The sequence below is a fragment of the Gouania willdenowi genome, unplaced genomic scaffold, assembly GCF_900634775.1.
Source record: "Gouania willdenowi unplaced genomic scaffold, fGouWil2.1 scaffold_188_arrow_ctg1, whole genome shotgun sequence".
NCBI lineage: Eukaryota > Metazoa > Chordata > Actinopteri > Blenniiformes > Gobiesocidae > Gouania > Gouania willdenowi.
The window spans coordinates 376,648-398,878 of NW_021144938.1; the positions used below are offsets into that span (position 1 = coordinate 376,648).

General features: G+C 41.1%; 1 protein-coding gene across 1 annotated transcript in view; it reads left to right on the forward strand.

The window, feature by feature from the left end:
• Positions 1 to 22,231, forward strand: part of LOC114458807 (DNA repair and recombination protein RAD54-like) — a 32,526-nt gene that overhangs the window by 3,314 nt on the left and 6,981 nt on the right. The window contains exons 2-15 of the mRNA XM_028441191.1: positions 565 to 675; positions 5,849 to 5,909; positions 7,402 to 7,537; positions 7,635 to 7,704; positions 11,370 to 11,709; positions 16,873 to 16,997; positions 17,075 to 17,225; positions 17,299 to 17,425; positions 18,921 to 18,995; positions 19,085 to 19,209; positions 19,278 to 19,388; positions 20,996 to 21,119; positions 21,201 to 21,279; positions 22,005 to 22,184. Coding sequence (XP_028296992.1) covers positions 565 to 675; positions 5,849 to 5,909; positions 7,402 to 7,537; positions 7,635 to 7,704; positions 11,370 to 11,709; positions 16,873 to 16,997; positions 17,075 to 17,225; positions 17,299 to 17,425; positions 18,921 to 18,995; positions 19,085 to 19,209; positions 19,278 to 19,388; positions 20,996 to 21,119; positions 21,201 to 21,279; positions 22,005 to 22,184 — 1,815 coding nt within the window. The remainder of the gene's footprint in view (positions 1 to 564; positions 676 to 5,848; positions 5,910 to 7,401; positions 7,538 to 7,634; positions 7,705 to 11,369; positions 11,710 to 16,872; positions 16,998 to 17,074; positions 17,226 to 17,298; positions 17,426 to 18,920; positions 18,996 to 19,084; positions 19,210 to 19,277; positions 19,389 to 20,995; positions 21,120 to 21,200; positions 21,280 to 22,004; positions 22,185 to 22,231) is intronic.

Genomic DNA, 22,231 nt, shown 5'->3' on the forward strand with positions numbered 1-22,231 from the left:
TTACTAAAACATGAACAACTTTTTCATCTGTGTTCTACGGTTTGAACACATTGAGCTCAGATTGATAGGCCATGTTGTAAATGTCATCCTAACGTACTACTCGTACGAATTCTGATGTCTAAAATCAGTATGTAGTGTGTTTACATGAGTACAACAGTTTCTTCAGTGTTGTTGGGACAACGTTTTGGGGAAATCTAGCAAATATGGTTGATTTATTGGGAATTTCCAAAGTTTAAAATTTTAGAGGCGTACTGTAGCGCCACCTTTAGGACGATTGGCCTGTTTTTGCAGCTGGGACAATCTGGAATGAGACTGGACCTTTGTGCAAAATTTGGGGATTTTTTGTGCAAGAAGAATAAGTAGAATATCGTGATGTGATATTTTTGTCCATGATGCCCAGCCCTAGTTGCAGTTATTGCTTTATCCAAATAATGATTATAAAGATAATGTTTGTAATGTGTGTGTATGTGGAAGATTGTACAGATGTGGTAGTTTGTACTCAGATCTGTGTTTAATGCACTACTTTCCTGTTCAATCGTGATCTAACACTGCTTGGTTTCTCAGGAGAAAAGAAGAAAAAGTGAGAATGAGCTGCAAGAAAACCACATTTCTCAGTTCAGAAAGCCTCTGACTCCCACTAACAACCGACCGGCCTGTAGTGATGGAGATAAACACGTAAGCATTGGAAACAAGCAACGAACCACGTTTCATTGGCATTCTTTACTAAATGCAGCTGTTGATCACGTAACATCTGTTCAAATCTGTCTACAGGTGTTACGGGGCCGAGCAAACACCCAATCAGACCAGTCAAGTCAAAAATGTAACAGAATTTATTGAGACTAAAAAATGAAGGTAGTCGCAGTCCAGGAGCCAACCGTGGAGGCAGCAGGGCAGAGTCTGGAGGGGAATCAATATCACGTAGGATAACTGACGATCTGGCGTCGAGTGGAGGAGAAGACCAGGTTACATACTGGAGCCTGTTGGTGGTGATGAGCTGCAGGTGAGTAACGAGCTCCAGCTGCAGTGCCGACTCCTCCCCACTCCACACCAACAAGGACAGACAGGAACAAGAGGGAGGGAAAAACAGAGGACACAGGAGGGAGGAGCCACCAAATCATGACAGTACCCCCCCTCTAACGGACGCCTCCTGGCGGCCGCCTGGATCCGTCAGGACGGGCAGCATGGAACCCACGTACCAGTTCAGCATCCAAGATCCAGGAACGGGGAACCCACGACCTCTCCTCTGGACCATACCCCTCCCAATCAACCAGGTACTGCAGTCCCCTACCACGGCGCCGCACGTCCAGCAACCTACGCACAGTATACGCAGGCTGGGCATCAACAACCCGGGTGGGAGGAGGGGGAACGGCCGGAGGGCAAAGGTCACTCGTTAGTACTGGCTTAATCTGTGACACATGAAACGTAGGATGCACACGTAGCGAAGAAGGCAATTTCAGACGAATCGCCGTGGGACTGATTATCCTCTCAATCCTGAAGGGACCCAGGAAGCGGGGGGAGAGTTTGCGACTATCCGTCTTCAATGGAATGTCTTTGCTGGAGAGCCACACTTCCTGACCCATCTGATATTGAGGGGCATCAACTCTGTGCCTGTCCGCCCTTGCTTTAGTACGAAGAGCCGTCCTTAGAAAAGCTGCCCTGGTACGATGCCAGACGTTTTTGCAACGTTGCATGTGATGTTGGATGGACGGAACGGCAAGCTCCTGCTCCTGTTCAGGAAACAAGGGAGGTTGGTAACCAAGTGAAGCCTCAAAAGGGGACAAACCTGTGGCACTTGAAACCAAGGAGTTGTGGGAATATTCGACCCAGGGTAGGTACACACTCCAAGTAGCAGTATTAGAGGTAACCACACAACGGAGTGCCGATTCCAGATCTTGATTTGTTCTCTCCGTCTGCCCATTAGTCTGCGGGTGGAAACCTGATGAGAGACTGACCACGGCACCTAGTGACAGACAAAAAGCTTTCCAAACATGGGATGTAAACTGTGATCCACGGTCGGAAACAATATCTGTAGGTATTCCATGCAGACGAACAACATTACTAACCAGTAAATCAGCAGTCTCCTTTGCTGTGGGAAGCTTGGGCAGGGCAACAAAATGTGCAGCCTTGGAAAACCGATCTACTATCGTTAGAATGGTGGTTTTACCTTGTGAGAGAGGTAAGCCAGTCACAAAATCCACTGCAATATGCGACCAGGGTCTAGACGGAACAGGCAGGGGTTGAAGGAGTCCAGATGGGGGACGGTGACTGGACTTCCCACGAGCACACACTTGACAGGCTGTGACATACGATCGTGTGTCCTTTTCTATGGAGGGCCACCAGAAGAAGCGACGAAGTAGTGAAAGGGTACGGTTGACACCCGGGTGGCAGGAAAAGCGACTGTCATGTGTCCACTGCAGCACCTTTGAACGGGCTGAAGCTGGGACAAACATCTTGCCAGGAGGGCCTTGGCCTGGATCTGGCTGTGTGCGCTGGGCCTCTTCTATGAGGTTCCTTATCTCCCAGGTAACTGCTGCAACAACTTGGGCTGGGGCCAAAATGGGGTCAGATTCACATTGGGGTTCTTCTGTAGAGAATTGTCTGGACAGAGAGTCTGGTTTGATGTTCTTAGATCCAGGATGATAAGTAAGAACAAAGTTGAAGCGACTAAAAAACATTGCCCAGCGTGCTTGACGAGGGTTTAAACGTTTAGCAGATTGAATGTATGCTAAATTTTTATGGTCCGTCCAAACTAAAAAAGGTTGTTCAGCCCCCTCCAACCAATGTCTCCTATCTTCTAATGCCATTTTAACAGCTAGTAACTCACGGTCGCCAACGTCGTAGTTTCGTTCAGCAGGGGACAACCGGCGTGAGAAGAAGGCACATGGATGAACGAGTCCCTCTGCACCAGACCTCTGAGAGAGAACAGCACCCACCCCGGAGTCAGACGCATCCACCTCTACAATGAACTGCTTCGTGGAGTCAGGGCTCTTCAGCACTGGTGCAGACGTAAACAGGTTCTTGAGACGATTAAAGGCTGAGTCAGCTTCAGGGGACCAGGAGAACTGCAGGGATGGAGAGGTGAGTTTGGTTAACGGAGAAGCAACACGACTGAAGTCCTTAATAAATCGGCGATAAAAATTGGCAAAGCCCAAAAATCTCTGGAGCTGTTTTCGGGTTCTTGGTACAGGCCACTCAACCACTGCTTTGACTTTTTCAGGATCTGCTTCGACTTGACCACTCTTTACAATAAATCCCAGAAAACTGACCTTAGTTGCATGGAATACACACTTCTCCGCCTTCACAAAAAGTTTGTTCTCCAACAGTCTTTGCAGTACTCGTCGAACGTGGTCATGATGCTCGGCCTGGGTCTGTGAAAAAATCAGGATATCGTCCAAATAGACAAAAACAAAACGATTAAGAAAGTCTCTTAGTACATCATTGATGAGGGACTGAAAAACTGCGGGGGCGTTTGTGAGTCCAAAAGGCATCACCTGGTACTCAAAGTGTCCCATGGGTGTTTTAAAGGCAGTTTTCCACTCATGCCCTTCCTTTATGCGCACCAAATGATATGCATTTCTGAGGTCCAACTTAGTAAACACGGTGGCACCTTGAAGTGGGGTGAATGCAGAATCTAGAAGAGGCAAGGGGTATTTGTTCTTGATTGTAATGTTATTAAGGCCCCGAAAATCAATACAAGGTCTCAAAGATCTGTCTTTCTTAGGGACAAAGAAAAAACCAGCACCAAGGGGAGATTTAGACGGACGAATAAGTCCCGCAGCCAGGGATTCTGCAATGTATTTCTCCATGGCCTCCCGTTCTGGCTTGGATACATTGTAGAGTCTGCTTGATGGAAGCTGTGCCCCCGAAATGAGGTCGATGGCGCAATCATATGGTCTATGTGGTGGGAGAGACACAGCTTTGGACTTACTGAATACTTCCTGCAGGTCATGATATACTTCAGGAATGTTTGTCAGATCTGGACCATTCTCAGCGTCACCAGCAACAGTAAATCCTTCTAGTGGAGGCAGGGCAGAAAGCAAACAATTAGAATGACATAAGTTCCCCCAACTAGTCACACGCCCTTCCTTCCAATCAATGGTAGGGTTGTGCTGAACCAACCAAGGATGACCCAGAATCAAGGGCGTAGTGGGTGCTGAGAGTATATAAAATTGTATCTGTTCTCTATGATTCCCAGACAGGACTAAATTTACCGGCGCAGTCTTGTGAGTTACTCGGGCCAGTAACCTACCATCCAGCGCCAGTGTGGAAACAGGGGCGCTCAGAGTCTCCAGCTCGATGCCAGCCTGAAGTGCCACCTGCTGGTCCAAGAAATTATCTTCTGCACCAGAATCAATCAGGGCCAGTAGGGGAATAGACAGGGTATTAACACACAAAGAGGCCTGGATCTGAAAACGTACTGGAGTCTTAACGGTGGGAACAGGTTGGCTCATCTGTACCCCCACACTTACGGAATGTGACCGGTCTTTTGGCCGTGTGGGACAGCTGGCCAGGAAATGTCCTGATTTGCCACAATAGAGGTACTCACCGGCTTGCCGGCGACGTTGCAACTCTTCTGGAGTCAAATGGGCTCGGCCTAACTGCATAGGTTCTGGACCATCAATTTGGTCCACTTCAAAGCGAATTGGCTGACGACTGGGTCGAATTGGGGGAGATAAAGCAGTAGTACGGGTTGAAGAGCGGGCAGAGTTGTCTCTCTCCTTGCGCCTTGCTCTGATACGATTGTCAATCTTGTTAGCCAAAGAAATCAAAGATTCTAAATCGTCCGGTTCATCACGGGACATCAATTCATCTTTGATTTGATCACTCAAACCCTTGGTGAACGCAGCACGTAAGGCTTGTTCTGTCCAATCGACTTCAGCTTTCAGAGTCCAAAAATCAATTGAATAATCAGAAACGGATCGTTGGCCTTGGGACAGGGACATTAACTTAGCAGAGGCATCAGACCGGAAATCAGGATGATCAAACACCTGCTTAATCTCTTTCACAAAGTCCCTGTAGCGAACCTCATGCATAGCAGTATTTGAAAATCTTGCTTCAGCCCACTTGAGTGCCCTTCCCCTCATTAGTCCACACATGTACTGAATCCGGCTTATATCAGAGGAAAATGAACTTGGTCGTTGATTAAATACTGTAGAGCATTGGAACAAAAATCCTCGACACAACTCTGACTGACCTGCAAAATGTTCAGGGTCTGAAATGGCAGGCTCTCTGGGTCCAGGTCCTTGCTCGACTTGTTGCGGAGATGGAGGGGTGGGCTGGGCGGGTTGGGCCGAGGCATTTGACTGCAGGGAAAGCCACGCTGAAATCTGTTGAGTGAGGACGGTTACCTGTTGGGAGAGCTGCTGATTAGAAGCATGTAGAGCTAGAATACTCTGTTCATGTTGTCCAAGTAATCCTCCTTGATGAGAGAGAGCTTGTTGTATTGTTGGTGTGTCTTGATTGTCTGTTGGGTCCATCTTTGGCCAGATCGTTCTGTTACGGGGCCGAGCAAACACCCAATCAGACCAGTCAAGTCAAAAATGTAACAGAATTTATTGAGACCAAAAAATGAAGGTAGTCGCAGTCCAGGAGCCAACCGTGGAGGCAGCAGGGCAGAGTCTGGAGGGGAATCAATATCACGTAGGATAACTGACGATCTGGCGTCGAGTGGAGGAGAAGACCAGGTTACATACTGGAGCCTGTTGGTGGTGATGAGCTGCAGGTGAGTAACGAGCTCCAGCTGCAGTGCCGACTCCTCCCCACTCCACACCAACAAGGACAGACAGGAACAAGAGGGAGGGAAAAACAGAGGACACAGGAGGGAGGAGCCACCAAATCATGACAACAGGAGGCATTTATCCGAGCTATCCTCTCCAAGCCTTTCAAAATCCCCATTCCGAACTACTCAGGTAACACTTTTCCTCTTATGTTGTTGTTTTTTCCTTCTGTCATCACCAGAGGGGTATTCCAGAAAGCGGGTTGTGTTAAAACTTTGAGTATGTTTGTGCTCAAATAAAGGAAACTCTGAATTTCCGGTTGTATAAAGCAAGGTAAGTTATACTCTGAGGGCCGGATTCACAAAGATCTGAAATAAAGGGTAGTAAATTAGTTGCCTACTTAAATGAGCGTTTTGCTCGTTTATTGTGGAGACGTCACTGCGCACAAGCACTGACATTTGAGGCAGATGGAGTTCTCTGTCTGCTGTTCAAACATTTATTAACGTAGAAAAATAAATACACAATAAAAATCTTTTTTTTTTTTTTTTTTAAACAACAACTTTAAAACCTAATAATATTGATATTGATCTGAGTTAATACAACTACACAGTCTGTCAACCAGTCTGCATTCTTTGAAGATGATCTACTGACCATCATCCAGCGCAGGTCTGAGCAGCGCTGTGTCACACATACTCTCATATGTAACCATTGTGCCATCAGTGATCATGCGTAAATTACACATCTGATCTGTTGATTCTGGCCTGACATCAACACGACACAATACTTTGACGGTCAAAACATGGAGAGAAAGGAGATCAGTGGAGCAGTTAGCCCAAAGCTATATTGATCCATGCTCATTTTTGTATATCCATCTCTGCGCACAGCAACCCTCTTTTTCTTTCTCTCTCTCTCTCTCTCTCTCTCTCTCTCTCTCACACACACACACACACACACACACACAACTGGAGCCTTTTTTCTATCTCCACTGTGTTTTCTGTCAACTGTGTGTGTCTGCACCTGCTCCTCACTTGTACTATTCTTCCGTACTAAAACAATCACCGCAAACAGTTCAAGATTTCATGAATGGCATTTCATCCCCTGCATCAATTTACTTGCATTTCTTCCTCCCATATTTTTGCTCCCCCTGGGAGATCCGCCTACAATGCATATTCATTAGAGGAAAATGCGCTTAATGGAATGAAAAACACCCCTGCCACCAATTCCGGAGACCACCACAATAATGTTCATACTTCTTATATATCACACTTAAAAAAAAAAATACAGTTGTGTTTTGTTTTACCATGGGGAGGGACGTGTCCCCAAATAAGGTCCTTTTTGAGATTTGGCCGTTAACCTATTTAGAACAGGCTGATATTCCTCTATAAACACCTGCAGGAGAACTTCTAGCTCCATCAGGGAGAAATAAGTTGTTCTCTTCCGTCTCGTTGCCATGGTAGCTCGTTGTATTTTGGCTCCATTGATGATGGCTTTTTATCGTGCTCATGCACGTAAGTAAGAGTTGATTGACCCACTTCATACCAGCTGTAATGAAACCGGATACCCAGAGTTTCCCATGGTGGGGTATGTTAACTCAGAGTTTATGGATAGACTCAGAGTTTATTGAACCTCCTATCTGAAATACCCCCTGCAGCTTTCAGTTGTTGTCTTATTGATTGACCTGCAGGTTCACTGGGAATCAGGGCACTGGGTCTGAAACGTGCTGGAGTGAGGAAATCACTTCATGACCCTTTTGCAGAAGATGCTTTAGTTCTTTATGAGCCTCCAGCTCTGAGTGCTCACGAGCAGATAAAGGCTGAAAAGTAAGTTTAAAACATCCTCACATCAACACTAAAGCTGTGCACATTGTAGATGTTTGCAGTCAGTGAAATGTAACACAACTTCTCATCCTCCATCCAGAGAAAAACTACCAGTACATGTTGTTGTGGATCCAGTTTTAGGAAAAGTCCTCAGACCTCATCAGAGAGAGGTAAACCTGCAACTCTTTTTCTTACACTTCAGATCAAATCCAAATATCGAACATTATGACAACTTTCATCACAGCAGGGCCACAAAACTGTGTTTGTCTGATGTGAGGGTCACATTATCAACATACGTGTCTGCGATAGAATAATGACCAATCAGAATCATGTGTTTTTGGAGCCATCATTGTTGTTGTTTTATGTTTTTTCTTCTGTATTTTAGGACTCCTTTGGCATATTTCTGTTCTCCCTTATTGTATTTTATTTTTTATTTTTTTTGCAGTCGTTTTGTGTACTTTTTTTTTTGATTGTCATTTCTTATATTGTTCTGTATTTTTTTTTAGCCTCCTTATGTGTTTTTAGAGTCATTTTGTGTATTTTTGTTGCCCTGTTCTGGAATTTTGTTGTGTTGTGTTTTCAGTCATTCTGTGTATTTTTTTTTTGTCATTTTGTGTTTTGGTATTCATTTTTTTTGGTATTTTTTATTGTCATTTTCTGTATTTAATTTCTTTTGTGTTTTTTAAATAATTTGGTGTAGTTTTGTGGTCCTGTTTTTTTTCTGTATTTTTTTTTGTGTGTTATGCCACATTTTATGTTTTTGGAGTCTGTTTTGTGTATATATGTTGTCATTTTGAATTATTTTGTCATCGTATTCTGTGTTTTTGGAGTATTTTTGTGTATTTTTTGAGTTGTTGTTTTGTGTTTACTTTTATGTTTGTGATGCCTGAGACTGCCTGTGTTTTTTAGACACCATTCTTATATATACTGCAGCAGTAAGTCAGATTAGCTCATAAAAAAACTACAACAAAATGATTCTCAATGTACATCTTTAAAGCAATAAATAGGATTATAATAAGAGCAAGAAAAAGTCATTGCCATGTGACGAAGAATACAGTGACGAGTGTGAGGTTTACACTCATGAATACTTTAATGAGGGTACGTGATGGCACTACAGGGGTACTTGAGCGAGAGCGAAAAAAAATTTAACAAATCAAAGCGTAAAAAACATGGGGCTTTATAATGTTTATTTTTAATTAAAAATTATAATCATAATCATAAATATTACCAGCAACTCACAAAACGACACCAAAAACATGCACTAAGAGAGAAAAATACTTATTATATCCAGCAACACACAAAACGACAACAAAGACACTAAATGAGAGAAAAATACACAATATCACTACAAAAAACACAAAAATAACAGAGAAACATACAAAATCAAATAAGAAACAACCAATTGACACCAAAAACACACACTGAGAGAGAATGATTTAGATAATAACAACAACATACAAAATTAGAGAAAAATATACTGAATAATGAAAAGAACCAAATTAGAGAAAAATATAATGAATAATGAAAAGAACAGACAAACAACAACAAAAAACCAAAAAATGATGATGAAAATAATCTGGATTAGAACATGAACTGAAAATACAAGGGTCAGTCTTGGTCCCACTACAGGAGGGTAATGACGTAAATGATAAAAACTATAGAAATAGATCTATTCAGGGGCACTAAATTTACAAAATGGCATAATTTAATGTGTGTTATCACTCCATCATTCCATCACTGTGCTCTAAAGTGATTTTTCCACACAATTCTAAGCAAATTCTTCTAGTCGGACAAAGGGGGTACTTGAATTCAAAAGTTAGAGGAGGGGGTTTCTTGAGCCAAAAAAGTTTGACAACCTGCTTTAAAGCATCCAATGTGGCCCACAGAAGAAAGTAAAAAAGTATAGAGAAAACGTGAATGACATAATTCAGTTGTACATATCTCAGTCTCTCCAGTGAAACTCCACAATATTTACAGGGCTCAGTTTTTTCATGCTTATATCACATGATGGCAGTCATTTTTAATCTCACACTGTTGAAAGAACTCCCAGTTTTTCTAAAATCCTGTAATTTCATAGTAAATAGTAAATGGACTAGATTTATATAGCGCCTTATAACCACAGTGAAGCAGTCTCAAAGCGCTTTACATATCAGCTCATTCACCCAATCACTCTCACATTCACACACCAATGGAACAGGACTGCCATGCAAGGCGTTAGTCGACCATTGGGAGCAACTTAGGGTTCAGTGTCTTGCCCAAGGACACTTTGACACATAATCATGGACTGGGATCGAACCCCCAACCTCTCGATCAGAAGACGACCCTCCACCACCTGAGCCATGGTCGCCCGTATCATGCAAACAATAGCACAAAATTCCCCTAAATTAAACAAAAATCTGTCCCAAAAATAAGTACTTCTGAAGGCAAGATCCTGCTGGATTGATGTGTCATTCATTGCTTGAATATCGTTGATTCTTCACATATCTTACATATCAGTTAATACGTGGAAGTGCAAACTAGGGCATATTATTGTTAAATCTGCTCTTTGTCCTTCCTAAAATCTGTGGCCCACTGCAGATCAAACTGCTCCACCTGAACTAAAAACAGTTTGACAGCAGTAAAACACTTCCTTTTCCTGTACTGACACACTTTAAATATAAAAGATGAAACCAATGAGGGACTTGTTTGAGTTCTGGAAGATGCACGGGTAGCAGGTTAGGGTTAGAAGCATCAGAACCTTGGTTACAAAAGTACGATTTGCAGCAGTCACTTATTGCATTATATTGTATTGTATGCAGGGTTGGGGTCAATTACATTTTTTAATTACATTTTCTTCAATTGTCTATGTTCAATTACAATTACAGTGTCAATTATCAGTACAATTTCGTTCTCAATTACTGAAGTTTAACAACAATTAATCACAATAACTAAGCCTTTAATAAACAATCTCATGATATGTAACCTTCATCTTGTGTTAGCTTCCTGTTAGCATCTCTAATGATAACAGGTCAGTTTTGAATCATGTCTTAAATCAGCTGTAAAATACACTAAAAAATATTACCTTTGATTACATTTGTTTCTCATCTGTTGGTTACCTTGTTAGACTTCCTAATCAATGAAAATATTGGTTTTAATATCTTTGGTGTGGACGTCTGTTCCTTTTTTTTTGTTGGCATACCTCTAGATTTCATTATTTTGGTGGGAAAAGTAAATATGAGACATATTTTAATGATTGCTAACTATGAAGATGAGTTCAAGATGGCTGACAGTGCAGTAGGGCTGGCGTGAGCTCTCCATTTATCTCAGTCTGTCGCTGTTAATGCTGATAATGCAGTGACCCACTCAACCCACTCAACCTAAATATATCTTGCCACTTCCTTTGCCATTTTTTAGTACTTTTTTTTTTTTTTTGGGCCCAGTTTGAGAGTCAAACAACGTGCTTTACTTACCTGTGCCCTGTGACTCTTATAACATCGGCTCGTTCAGGCATGGATGCGGTCACTAACAAAACTTTGATCGATACCCTACAGCAATTAAAAAATGACTTGTTGTCTCACTTTGACTCTAAACTGGACTGCATTCAAAGCAGCATGGATTCTATGAAAGTGTCGCTCGTGTCGATGGGTGCTAAAGTCGGTGAGCTGGAAGCCAGGGTTAGCACTAATCAAGACACCCTGTCTACTCTGGAGGAACGGGTTAAGGCCCTGGAAAAACAAAATGCTTACCTGGCTGAAAAAGCGGATGACGCCGAGAACCGTAGCAGGTCCTCAAATCTACGTCTTGTCCGTGTTCCAGAGGGTTCCGAAGGCCGGGACATGATCGCTTTGTCGGGCAGTTCCTCACTCAACTCTTCGGTAAAGAAAACCTCCCTTCTCCTTTGGTCATCGAGAGGGCACATCGATCTCCAGGAATGATCGGACGTGATTCCAAAGCAGGTCCTCGGCCAATCATTGTAAAGTTCCTCTACTTTCAGCAGAAGCTCAGAGTTCTCCATCTCTCCCGCGACAAAAAGGAGCTTGTGTACAATGGAGCCAGAGTGCATATTTATCCTGACATCAGTGTGGCACTGATGGAGAAGCGCCGCTCTTTTAATGCCGCAAAGAAGAAGCTCCGTGACCTGGAGATACAGTACAACTGGGTCTATCCCTCTACTCTTCGAATCCATGCAGATAACGGCAAATTCCTACTGCTCCGTTCTCCTGATGAGGTGGTCGTGTACATCCATAACGTTTACAAATGATCCACACGACTCTGGTCTGTAAACCTTCTTTCTGCGTGTCACTTATATTTAAGTTTCTGATCTGATGCGGCTGACTGCTGACTATTGTGCACGCTGTTCTCTGTTTGCCGTAAACGGTGGCTGTCGTGATTTAATCACCTGATGCATATCCCGTCTATTTGACTGTTTGGAGCAGCAGATTCGACTGTTATAAAGTCAATAATATTAATGGTTGAGTGGTTTCTGTTTTGTTACATTAATTAGGGTTTATTTAATTTTTCTCTAACAAATCCTATGTCTTTGATTGATATACATTTTGGTATGCTATCTAGTCTAAGAAGATCTCCCTAATTTAATATTGCAGACTGAGATTTCTGTTCTGAGATTTCTGTTTTGTTTTTGTTGCTGTTTGCTGTTTCTTGTATTATGTATGTATGTGTGATTGTGTGGTGGTGTGGAAGTGTATGTAAGATTATATTTGCTCTTGACTGGTTGTTCTCACTCTTATTTGTTGTAAATTGCTTTATATTTTTTCTCTATATTTTCTTTTTTATTAAGTATGGTTAATGGTCTTAAAATGATTCATGTGAACATTAGAAGCTTACTTCCTAAAATCGACCAATTGAGAGCCTGGATAACTTACAATAAACCTTGCATTATTACAATATCTGAAACATGGCTTTCTTCTAGCATCTCTGACAATGATATTCATCTGGAGAATTATATTTTGTACAGAGCAGACCGAGGCTCTAGAGGCGGCGGCGTAGCCACCTTTATAGCATCTAATCTTCAATCTCTGCTTATTCGCCCAAAAGAAAAACAAGTGCACTTTGAAGGTCTGTTTGTAAAAGTTATTTTGCATGAAAATAAACAATAAATCATTGGTAATATTTACAGATCTCCTAACTCCCCTTCTGATTCCGTGAAAAATATATTGTCTACAGTTTCATCCTTAGGCCGTAATAATGAGATGATATTACTGGGTGACTTTAACATAAACTGGTTGGCTCCTTCCTCTGCATCTGAGCGAAACATTTTTAATAGCTCAAACTTTTCCCAGTTGATTAATGACCCTACAAGAATTAGTCCCACATCACAATCTCTTCTTGATCTGATCTTAGTAACTCACCCTGAGCGCTTTTTAGACTCTGGTGTGTTATCTGGTTGTTTTAGCGATCACTGTATTGTGTATTGTATATGGAAAATTAAACCTCCATGTCTCCCCCCAAAAATTATTAAAGTTCGTAGAACAAAATGGTTAAACAGTGAAAACTTTATTAACGATATTTTAAATATTAACTGGGACAGATTTTATTTAATACCTTCCATAAATGAAGCCTGGGACTATTTCTCCTCTGAACTGCTAAATGTTATTAATCTTCATGCTCCATTTACAGAAATCAGAGTTAAAGGAAGCCATCTTCCCTGGGTGAATGGAGAACTCCTCAGTCTGTTTAGACAATGGGATAAGGCCTGGTCAACATTTAATCAAACTAAGCTTGCTGCTGACTGGGATGTATATCGACACCTGCGAAATATATGTACCACGCAAACTAGAAATGCTAGATCAAATTATTACAAAAACAGTCTTACAAATAACTTTAAACATCCTAAACAGTTTTGGAAGCAAATAAACAAATTATCAGGTAAATCTAACTCTGCAACACATAATATGCTTATTAATGATGTAATTACCAATGACTCTGGTGCGATTGCTTCTGCCTTTAGCCAACATTTTTCACAACTTCCACAGGTCCATTCTCCTCCTTCACTTTCTTCCTCTGATGCTCCATCTTGCAGCAGTTTCTCATTCAGTAGGGTAAGCTGTAGTAGAGCAGATCATAAATGAACTTTCTCATAGCAGTGCTGGTCCAGACGGCATTGAGACCAAGTTTATCAAGCTTGCCGCTCATGTTCTATGTTTTCCTTTAGCCGATTTGTTTAACTTATCATTTAGTACATGTGAAGTTCCCTCTGCCTGGAAATGTGCAAAGGTCATCCCCCTGCATAAAGGGGGTGACACTAGTAATGTCAATAACTACAGACCAATCTCTATGATTAATAGTATTGTTAAAGTCTATGAGAAAATAGTCTTTAATCAACTATCAGAACACCTCTCAACCAATAACCTCTTATCTCCATTTCAATCTGGCTTTAGAAAACACTTCTCTACTACATCTGCTTTATTAAAATTTACCAATGGTATTTTTTCTGGCTTTGACAATAATCTGCTTACTGGTGCTTTATTTATAGATCTCTCCAAAGCGTTTGATATGGTCGATCACTATTTGCTTTTAGACAACTTCATTCTATAGGCCTGGATAGGTCTTCGCTCCTCTGGTTCAATTCTTACCTTCATCATCGGCAACAGTGTGTGTTTTACAATGGCAGCTACTCTGAATTTTTATTTATTGAGAAAGGTGTTCCACAGGGTTCTTCTCTTGGCCCACTTTTATTTTCAATATTTATTAATGATCTGCAAAATCTAATATCTCAGATATTAATTACTCTATTCAGCATGACTTCAATGCAGTTCAATCCTGGCTACAATCTAATAAACTATTACTCAATAACTCGAAATCAAATTTTATGTTGTTCCAGAAGCGGGTTCGCCCAGTCTCAGCCAATGAGATTAAACTTACTTTTTCTGATTACCAGTCCCAGTTGTTGATCAGTTTAAATATCTTGGTCTATGGCTAGACTCCTCACTGTCATTTAAAACTCATATACAAACTATTACAAACAAAATTTCTTACCGCTTAAAATTGCTTTATCATTCAGTTAATTGTTTTAGTTACTCAGTTAGAAAAAGGATAATTTTACAATTGATTCTTCCCATTATTGATTACAGTGATATTATTTATCAAAACACCACTGCCACGATTCTCCAACCACTTAATGTCACGTACAATAGTCTGTGTAGATTTATCCTCCGCTGTCCCTTCAGAACTCACCACTGCCAAGTGTATGAACATTTGTCATGGCTCTCTCGGGCATCTAGACGACAGCTTCACTGGCTATTATTTATATTTAAATGTATTAATTTAAGTTTTCCTGATTATTTAAAACAATATATAATTCCTTTCAGATCGTCATACAGTTTGCGTCATGCTGATCAACCATATCTTGTAGTCCCATAGAGTCAAAAAAGTAGTCGGTAAATTTTCATTCAAATATAAAGCTCCATTTGACTGGAACATTCTCCCATTATCGATCCGCTCTCTAACCTCTGTGTCTCTGTTTAAAAATGCTCTTATCCTCCATCTCCAGAATATCTGTCAGTGTTTTTGATTATAGGCTATGTAACCGAAACCTTTTTTATTCATTTAATCTAATGAAAGTTTTTACTATCATTAGATAGCTACTCAGGGATTAAAGTTTTCCGTCAGGGTGACGGAAGTCCGTCAAATTAAAATTATGAGACGGAAAAATTATTATTTGTTGTGAGATGTTTCTAAGGTAGGGCAGCTCAGTGCGTGAATGTGAGTGGCGCAGGTGAGTGACGTAGGTGTGCGCGCGCGCAGGTGTGTGGAGAGAGCCGCGGAGACGAGGGAGAGTCCTACACGGCGACTGGGAGATAGCTAGGGAGTTAAACGTGTTTAAGAGAGGAATAAAGTGCAGCCTTGAAACAACGACACGGCCTGGTTCTTATACGCCGGCGGTATCAACTCTGCCGAGTGTGACGAGCGGGTGTTAGCCCCGGAGGAGTAGCAGCCTCCGGCCCTGGAGAACCCGGATCTCCCCTGTGCCTTTCGACCACGGTTGGGAGGCTTAACAGGAAAGGTTTAACATATTATTATTACAACAATATTATTATTACGATTACACCGCATAAGAAGAGGAAGAAGACTCTTCTTCCTCTTATGTCATATAAAGATGTATGAGAACAGCATTAATGTCACCATATTTCCTCTCGGGGATCAATGGTTTACTGATTTATTGATCAGATTTATTGATTAGGTTTTTATCAACTTAGATTAAATTAACTCAGATGTTGGTCTCCCATCTTTTAAAAGCTGTCGTTTTTCCTCAAAAAAAAGTTTCTTTATTGTCTCTAGCGCTGTCATCCTGACTGTAGTGTTATCCCGCCCACTAGCTAGAGAACATAGCAGCAGCGGTCACGTGGTATCTATTCACTAATGTACTGTGAACTTACGTATAGCATTTAGCATAGTGCGGTTACGTCCAAAGGCAGATCTCTACGCTGCCTTTGGACGTAAATGGTTGTCATCTTGGGGACCTGACTGCGCATGCGCAAACACATAAAACCACGCATTGGGAGCCGAGGCAGAGGAGCAACGTGCCTTTGGGAGGGGGCGTGGCCTCCCTCTGCCTTACAGCGGAGTGAGACTGCAGCTGTTCCAGGAAATAGCAGTAATTTGGGCTATGAAAATCACAAAATGCTGACACTTTTACACTTAGGTACTGTAGGCTATTGGAAATGGAAAATTAAATAATTTATAATTATATTATAATTAAAACAAATAATAAAAATATCAATTCACCCTTGGGTTGGCACTGCCTACCTTACCTACCCTGACGGCACGTCACTGTCTGTAGCTCTGATGAGATGTTGTTCGAATGTAACATTCTAATAACGTTGCTCCAACGGACTTTTATTTTGTAAACCGGAAGTTCCCATTGAAACGTTTGTACTTGAGGTAGCTTGCTGACTGTGAATGTTTACCTATGAAGCACGGACAAAAAGCTGGAATTAAAAGACCAAAATTACAGAACGGACTGAGTTATTCTTAGTTAGCCAGGCATAACAGTTCCAACACTGAGCAGGGGAAGATGATTAAAGCTGATCACGTTTTCACGGAGCACCGCTGCGATACACGAAGCTTTCAGGGGGGAGGGCGGTGCACTCAATAAGCGGTCCCAGGAAACATTTTGAAATGAAATCCACGTTAACTGGCTAGTTGGCTAAACTAGCATGTACTCAATGGGACCATGTTTGCGCTAAGTTAATGCGTAAAGGGGTCCGCTGACGGCTAGGTCACTAGTTTTACTCCATGTCATTCAGTCAGTGAAGGCTTTAAAGAGCTTATGATGTGCTCACACTCTGGTGTTTATTAGAAAGTACAGACAGAATTTGACATTTATTCATGTTTTCCAGAGAATTTCATTGCTCAGCATGGTTTGCGAGTACCAACCCCAATCCTCATCATCTCATACGAGACTTTCCGCCTGCACGCTGAGGTGCTGCACCGCTGCAAAGTGGGACTCGTCATCTGTGATGAGGTACGTGTGGTTTGAACTCATTCAGCCATCGGAGCGATCAGGGAATGATGAACTGCTGTAATGGCCATGTGTCGCAGGGCCACCGTCTGAAAAACTCTGACAACCAGACGTACCAGGCTCTGAACGCCATGAGCGCTCAGAGGAGAGTGCTGATATCAGGGACTCCGATCCAGAACGACCTGCTGGAGTTCTTCAGCTTAGTCCACTTTGTGAATGCTGGCATACTTGGTGAGGAGTACTCGCTCTCTTTGTCCACCTCGTGCACACATACAGTACCTGTGATTTCTTCTCCCTCTACCAGGCACAGCCCACGAGTTTAAAAAGCGCTTTGAACATCCCATCCTGAAGGGTCGGGATGCTGATGCCAGTGATGGAGACAGACAGCGAGGAGAGGAGAAACTCAAGGAGCTGATCAGCGTTGTCAACAGGTTTGCCACCAGCTCACAAGTAGGACTTTCCTTACTGCTTCAGGAATGACTTGGGAAAATGTGAACGATACAAGATTTTCCATAATTTCTGTGTTTCGATTGTAATTGAGAAAAGATGTGGAAAAATGACATCTTCTTTCAGTGGATCAGATATTTTCAGTTTATAAATTGTTAACTTAAACACTCACTGCTTTCTACCTGTTAACTCTTCAAAGTCAATGCCACCATGCAGTGGTTCCATATTTGGGGGGCGTCATAACAGGGGGGTGGGGGCTACTAGAATGGCCTTAGCATGATCATTAATAATAAAGCTTTATTATTGTTCTAAAATATGTGATTGCAAATAGGGCTGGGCGATATGGGTGAAATGTCATATCTCAATATTTTTCTCAAAATGGCGACGTATAAATATACAATATAAATCTTGATATTTTTAACTCAAAGAAATTTTACCAGAAAGACAATTCTAGTTCAAATTTGCTGATGAAAAATGCCACACAGGCACTTTTATTAACAAACCGCTGCACAATATACTGCCATATTTGGCTTTTTCTCCTCTAAGGGGCAGCATGTGTGAGTGAGTTCTGGAGTATGACCTGTATAGGAAAAGATCTGGGTTAGGACGCACTCATAAATCCATCTAACTGTGCTTTTCATGCTGTTCTGAGAAGTAGTGAAGGCACTGACCCCTAAAACAAGTCTTAATCCAAAATGAGCTATAAACTAAAAATATATTGATATAAGTGATATTGTACATTTCCATATCGCCAAAATGGAAAACTTGATATATCTTGAATATCGATATATTGCCCATTTTTTTTTATATTATTATTATTATTTGAAGAAGAAGTTTAAAAACTCAACACTTTTAAACCAATTGCAGAGCTACTGATATGTGCGCATATGCAGTGTTCAAACAAGAGTGTGGAGAAAATGTAAGAAGCTATATGATTGGCTGAAACCAAACACACCTGATTGGCTGATGAATCTGTCAATCAGTTTTATCAGCCAATGGTGACGTTTGTTGACCCGCTACATGAAGGCAGTCTCATAATTGACCACACACATTTCTCTCACAAATGCACAGAGGTTTCACAGCACAGAAGCAGTTTGTAAACGCATATTCAGAAATTTTCATTACCTTTGGATTTATATTACAAGTGTGCCTCAAAATGTGAAGTAGAGCTTGTGCATTTCAGAATTTCTATTACAATTTTGCATAAAATATATATTTGTGAAACAGATCGTGTGCATTTGTGAATCTGAAATACAACTGCAAGAGTTCATTCATTATGGTACTGTTCTGATTCCATAACAAACTCTTCACCATTTACTTGAACCTAGCTGAGAATCCATTCTTTCTCTAATGTTTGTCGAAGCAGAGGATTTTCTACACTTGCGTACGAGGACGGCTGATTTTCTGCCTTGTCTTAATTATTTCAGCTGTTTCACTTTGTATGTTTTTTGTCTGGATTTCTTTGACCTGCATCCACAGGTGTTTGATCAGGAGAACATCTGATATCCTCTCCAAGTATCTTCCTGTGAAGATCGAGCAGGTTGTGTGCTGCAGGTAAGGAGCCTTTGAGTGTAAAAAGAAGCTGCAGGAACACACGTGTATGTCTGTGTTATGTAAGACTCTGAGTACATGATGCCCTGCAGGCTGACTCCTCTACAGGCACAGCTCTACAAACGCTTCCTGAAGCAGGCCATGCAGTCCTTACAGGAGGACAGAATCAGTGTTTCCTCTCTGTCCTCCATCACTTCACTGAAGAAACTCTGCAATCGTGAGTTCTGCATCACCTGCTGTTCAAATCATGGTCGTATCTCCACACCTGACTGTGCTCTCCACCAGACCCTGCTCTCATCTATGACAAATGTGTGGAAGGGAACGAAGGCTTCGAGGGAGCACTGGACCTGTTTCCTTCAGGCTACTGCCCTAAAGCTGTGGAACCGCAGCTTTCAGGTGAGAACCTGTAAACATCAACATCAGCTTCCTTGAATTAAACAAATATAATAGAACGTCCTCATCGGAAGCACATTCAACAAGTAATGCAGCTTATTATCTAATAGCTAGCTCTAATAGCTCGGGGCTAAATCTCCAGTTTTATGACAACAATCTACCAAGTCCTATTGCATATGATAAAGATTCTTAGAGTGTTTAATTCAATTCAACTTTATTTGTATAGCACAAATTACAGCAGTCATCTCAATACGTTTATCAAAATATAAAATTCATAATAAGAAAGAAAAAACTCAACAAGATCCACATGAACAAGCATTTAGCAACAGTGAGAAGAAACAACTCCCTTTTAACAGGAAGAAATCTCCAGCATTTATAACTCTCTGAGGGCCAATGTTTGTGAAGAGACGCTCAAGTTATAGTTTTTTTTGTCTTTGTTACGTCATAACTTTAAAGCCAAAAGTGAATTGTTGAATTGATGAAGTTGATGATGAATGTAGTTATAGAGTTACTCATGCTTGTTATAGGCCCTCAATAATAAATACTCACACACACTGTAGAGACAAAAAATAACACTTGATTCAAAACTCTGATTTGAAGACGTACTTTTCAAATTTGAATGAGGCATTATGTGGGATCCGCAGTAATATTGGGACTATTATGGACACGCCCTCCCAACTCATTCATTTTATTTTTTTCTATTGTTTTAATTAGTTGATTGTTTTTGTTTAGATTGTGAAGCACACTGTTTATATGTGGCATTGAGTGCCACATATAAACAGTTGAAGTGTTGAAGTATTCGACTGCTTCATGTCCACAACACTATTAACTTTTCCTTGGAAATCTTCCCTAGGAAAGATGTGTCCATGTATCCGTACGTAGAGATCGATATCTATCAATCTTTTTCCCTGACTGTGATGCCTTTCAGTGATGAGTCAGCACTACTAGCCAGGGTTGGGTTCAATTACATATTTCAATTACAATAACGTCTTTAAGTATCTATGCTCAATTCCAACAAAATTATGATTATAGTGACCAGCATTTTTTACACTTAAAATTATAATGATTATTTTTCCACTAAAAGTCAATTACAATTACGTTTACAATTACTAAAGTTCAAATTTAATTAATCACAATTACTGAGCCTTTAATAAATAACCCCATGAAACACAACATTCTTCTTGTGATAGCTTTCTGTTAGCATCTCCCTTGATAACGGGTCAGTTTTGACATCATCTGTAAAATACACTAAAAATATTATGTATCATCTAATTTGTTTTTCATCTTATGGTTACCTTGTCAGGCTTCCTAATCAATGAAGATATTGGTGTTAATGTCTTTGGCGTGGGCGTCTGAGCCTTATTCCTGTTTGTATACCCCTCAATTTCAATTTATTTAAAAAGAAGATAAAATGATCCTCAACAGAACTGAAATGGGAAAACTTGAAATGAAACATATTTTAATCATTTTTAACTACATAAGTGTAAGCCACAGAACTCGAACATGGTTCCCCAGCTTTGTGTTTAATAAAATTGTAGTTTTTATAAAATTTCTGTTTAGTGGTTTGTAAGCTGCACACACATTTTTAATCATAACTTGTTCTGTTTTAGGAAAAATGCTGGTTCTGGACTACTTACTGGCCATGACGAGGACCACTACGAGTGACAAGGTGGTTCTTGTCTCCAACTACACGCAAACACTGGACCTGTTTGAGAAGCTGTGCAGATCTAGAAGGTGCTTTGGAAACGCTGCCCATGTCCGACCTTGGTCATTAGTTTTCTCTGACGTGTGAACCTTTGTGTCGGTCTGTTCCAGATACCAGTATGTTCGCCTGGATGGAACCATGTCCATCAAGAAAAGGGCCAAGATTGTTGAAAGGTTCAACGTTCAGTCTGTGAGTGTGACTTTGTGGAACAAGAATGAAAGATATGAGAAATGAGGGCTGTGTTCAAAATGTCCCACTAACATTCTACAATCACAACGAGTATATGCGGTCTACTGTATATTAATAGTATGATTAGGATGATGGACCGTTCCCATTGAAGTATAATTCCAAGTTTTCCAAAATGCTTTTGGAACCTATAACGACAAAAATCTGAAACACTGAGGCTAAATATCTCTGTTGATTCTCTACCTTTGAAAGTTCTGAAAACATTTTAAGTGAGAAAGTGACCAGGTAGAATATCAACATGTGCTCATTTGATCCATAAAACTTGCGGAAAACACATTTAATTCCCACATTTCAGAGATTTTGGGAGAACCTCCATGCTATTGACAAAACTTCCAGTTAACTTCAAAACAAGAGCCCTATTTACAAAAGGGGTTTTGAAATGGGGATGTTAATTTTTTAGCTTGAAGCCGGTTCCATGACCATTTTACGTTCTGCTTGCAATGCATCATGCGGCGGTTCTGTGTGATTAGTGTGCCCACTGTGCAATACTTAGGAAATGTCTCGATATAGCATACATCTGGGTATTTCTCACGTACTCAATCTTTTCATACTATCTAGTGTGAGCGCACTACATACTCATTTTGACGTCTGACTTAATGTGAGTAGTACGCTAGTATGGGATTTTGAACACACCCAAGGAACTGCACCTGAATGCATTTGTTTTTCAGAACCCAGAGTTCATCTTCATGCTGAGCAGTAAGGCTGGGGGGTGTGGCCTCAACCTGATTGGTGCAAATCGTCTGGTCATGTTTGATCCTGACTGGAACCCGGCCAACGACGAGCAGGCGATGGCTCGGGTATGGAGAGACGGTCAGAAGAAAACCTGCTACATCTACAGGCTCCTCTCTGTGAGTGCACACAGTTAACAGAATGAAAATACTACCACATTAAATCA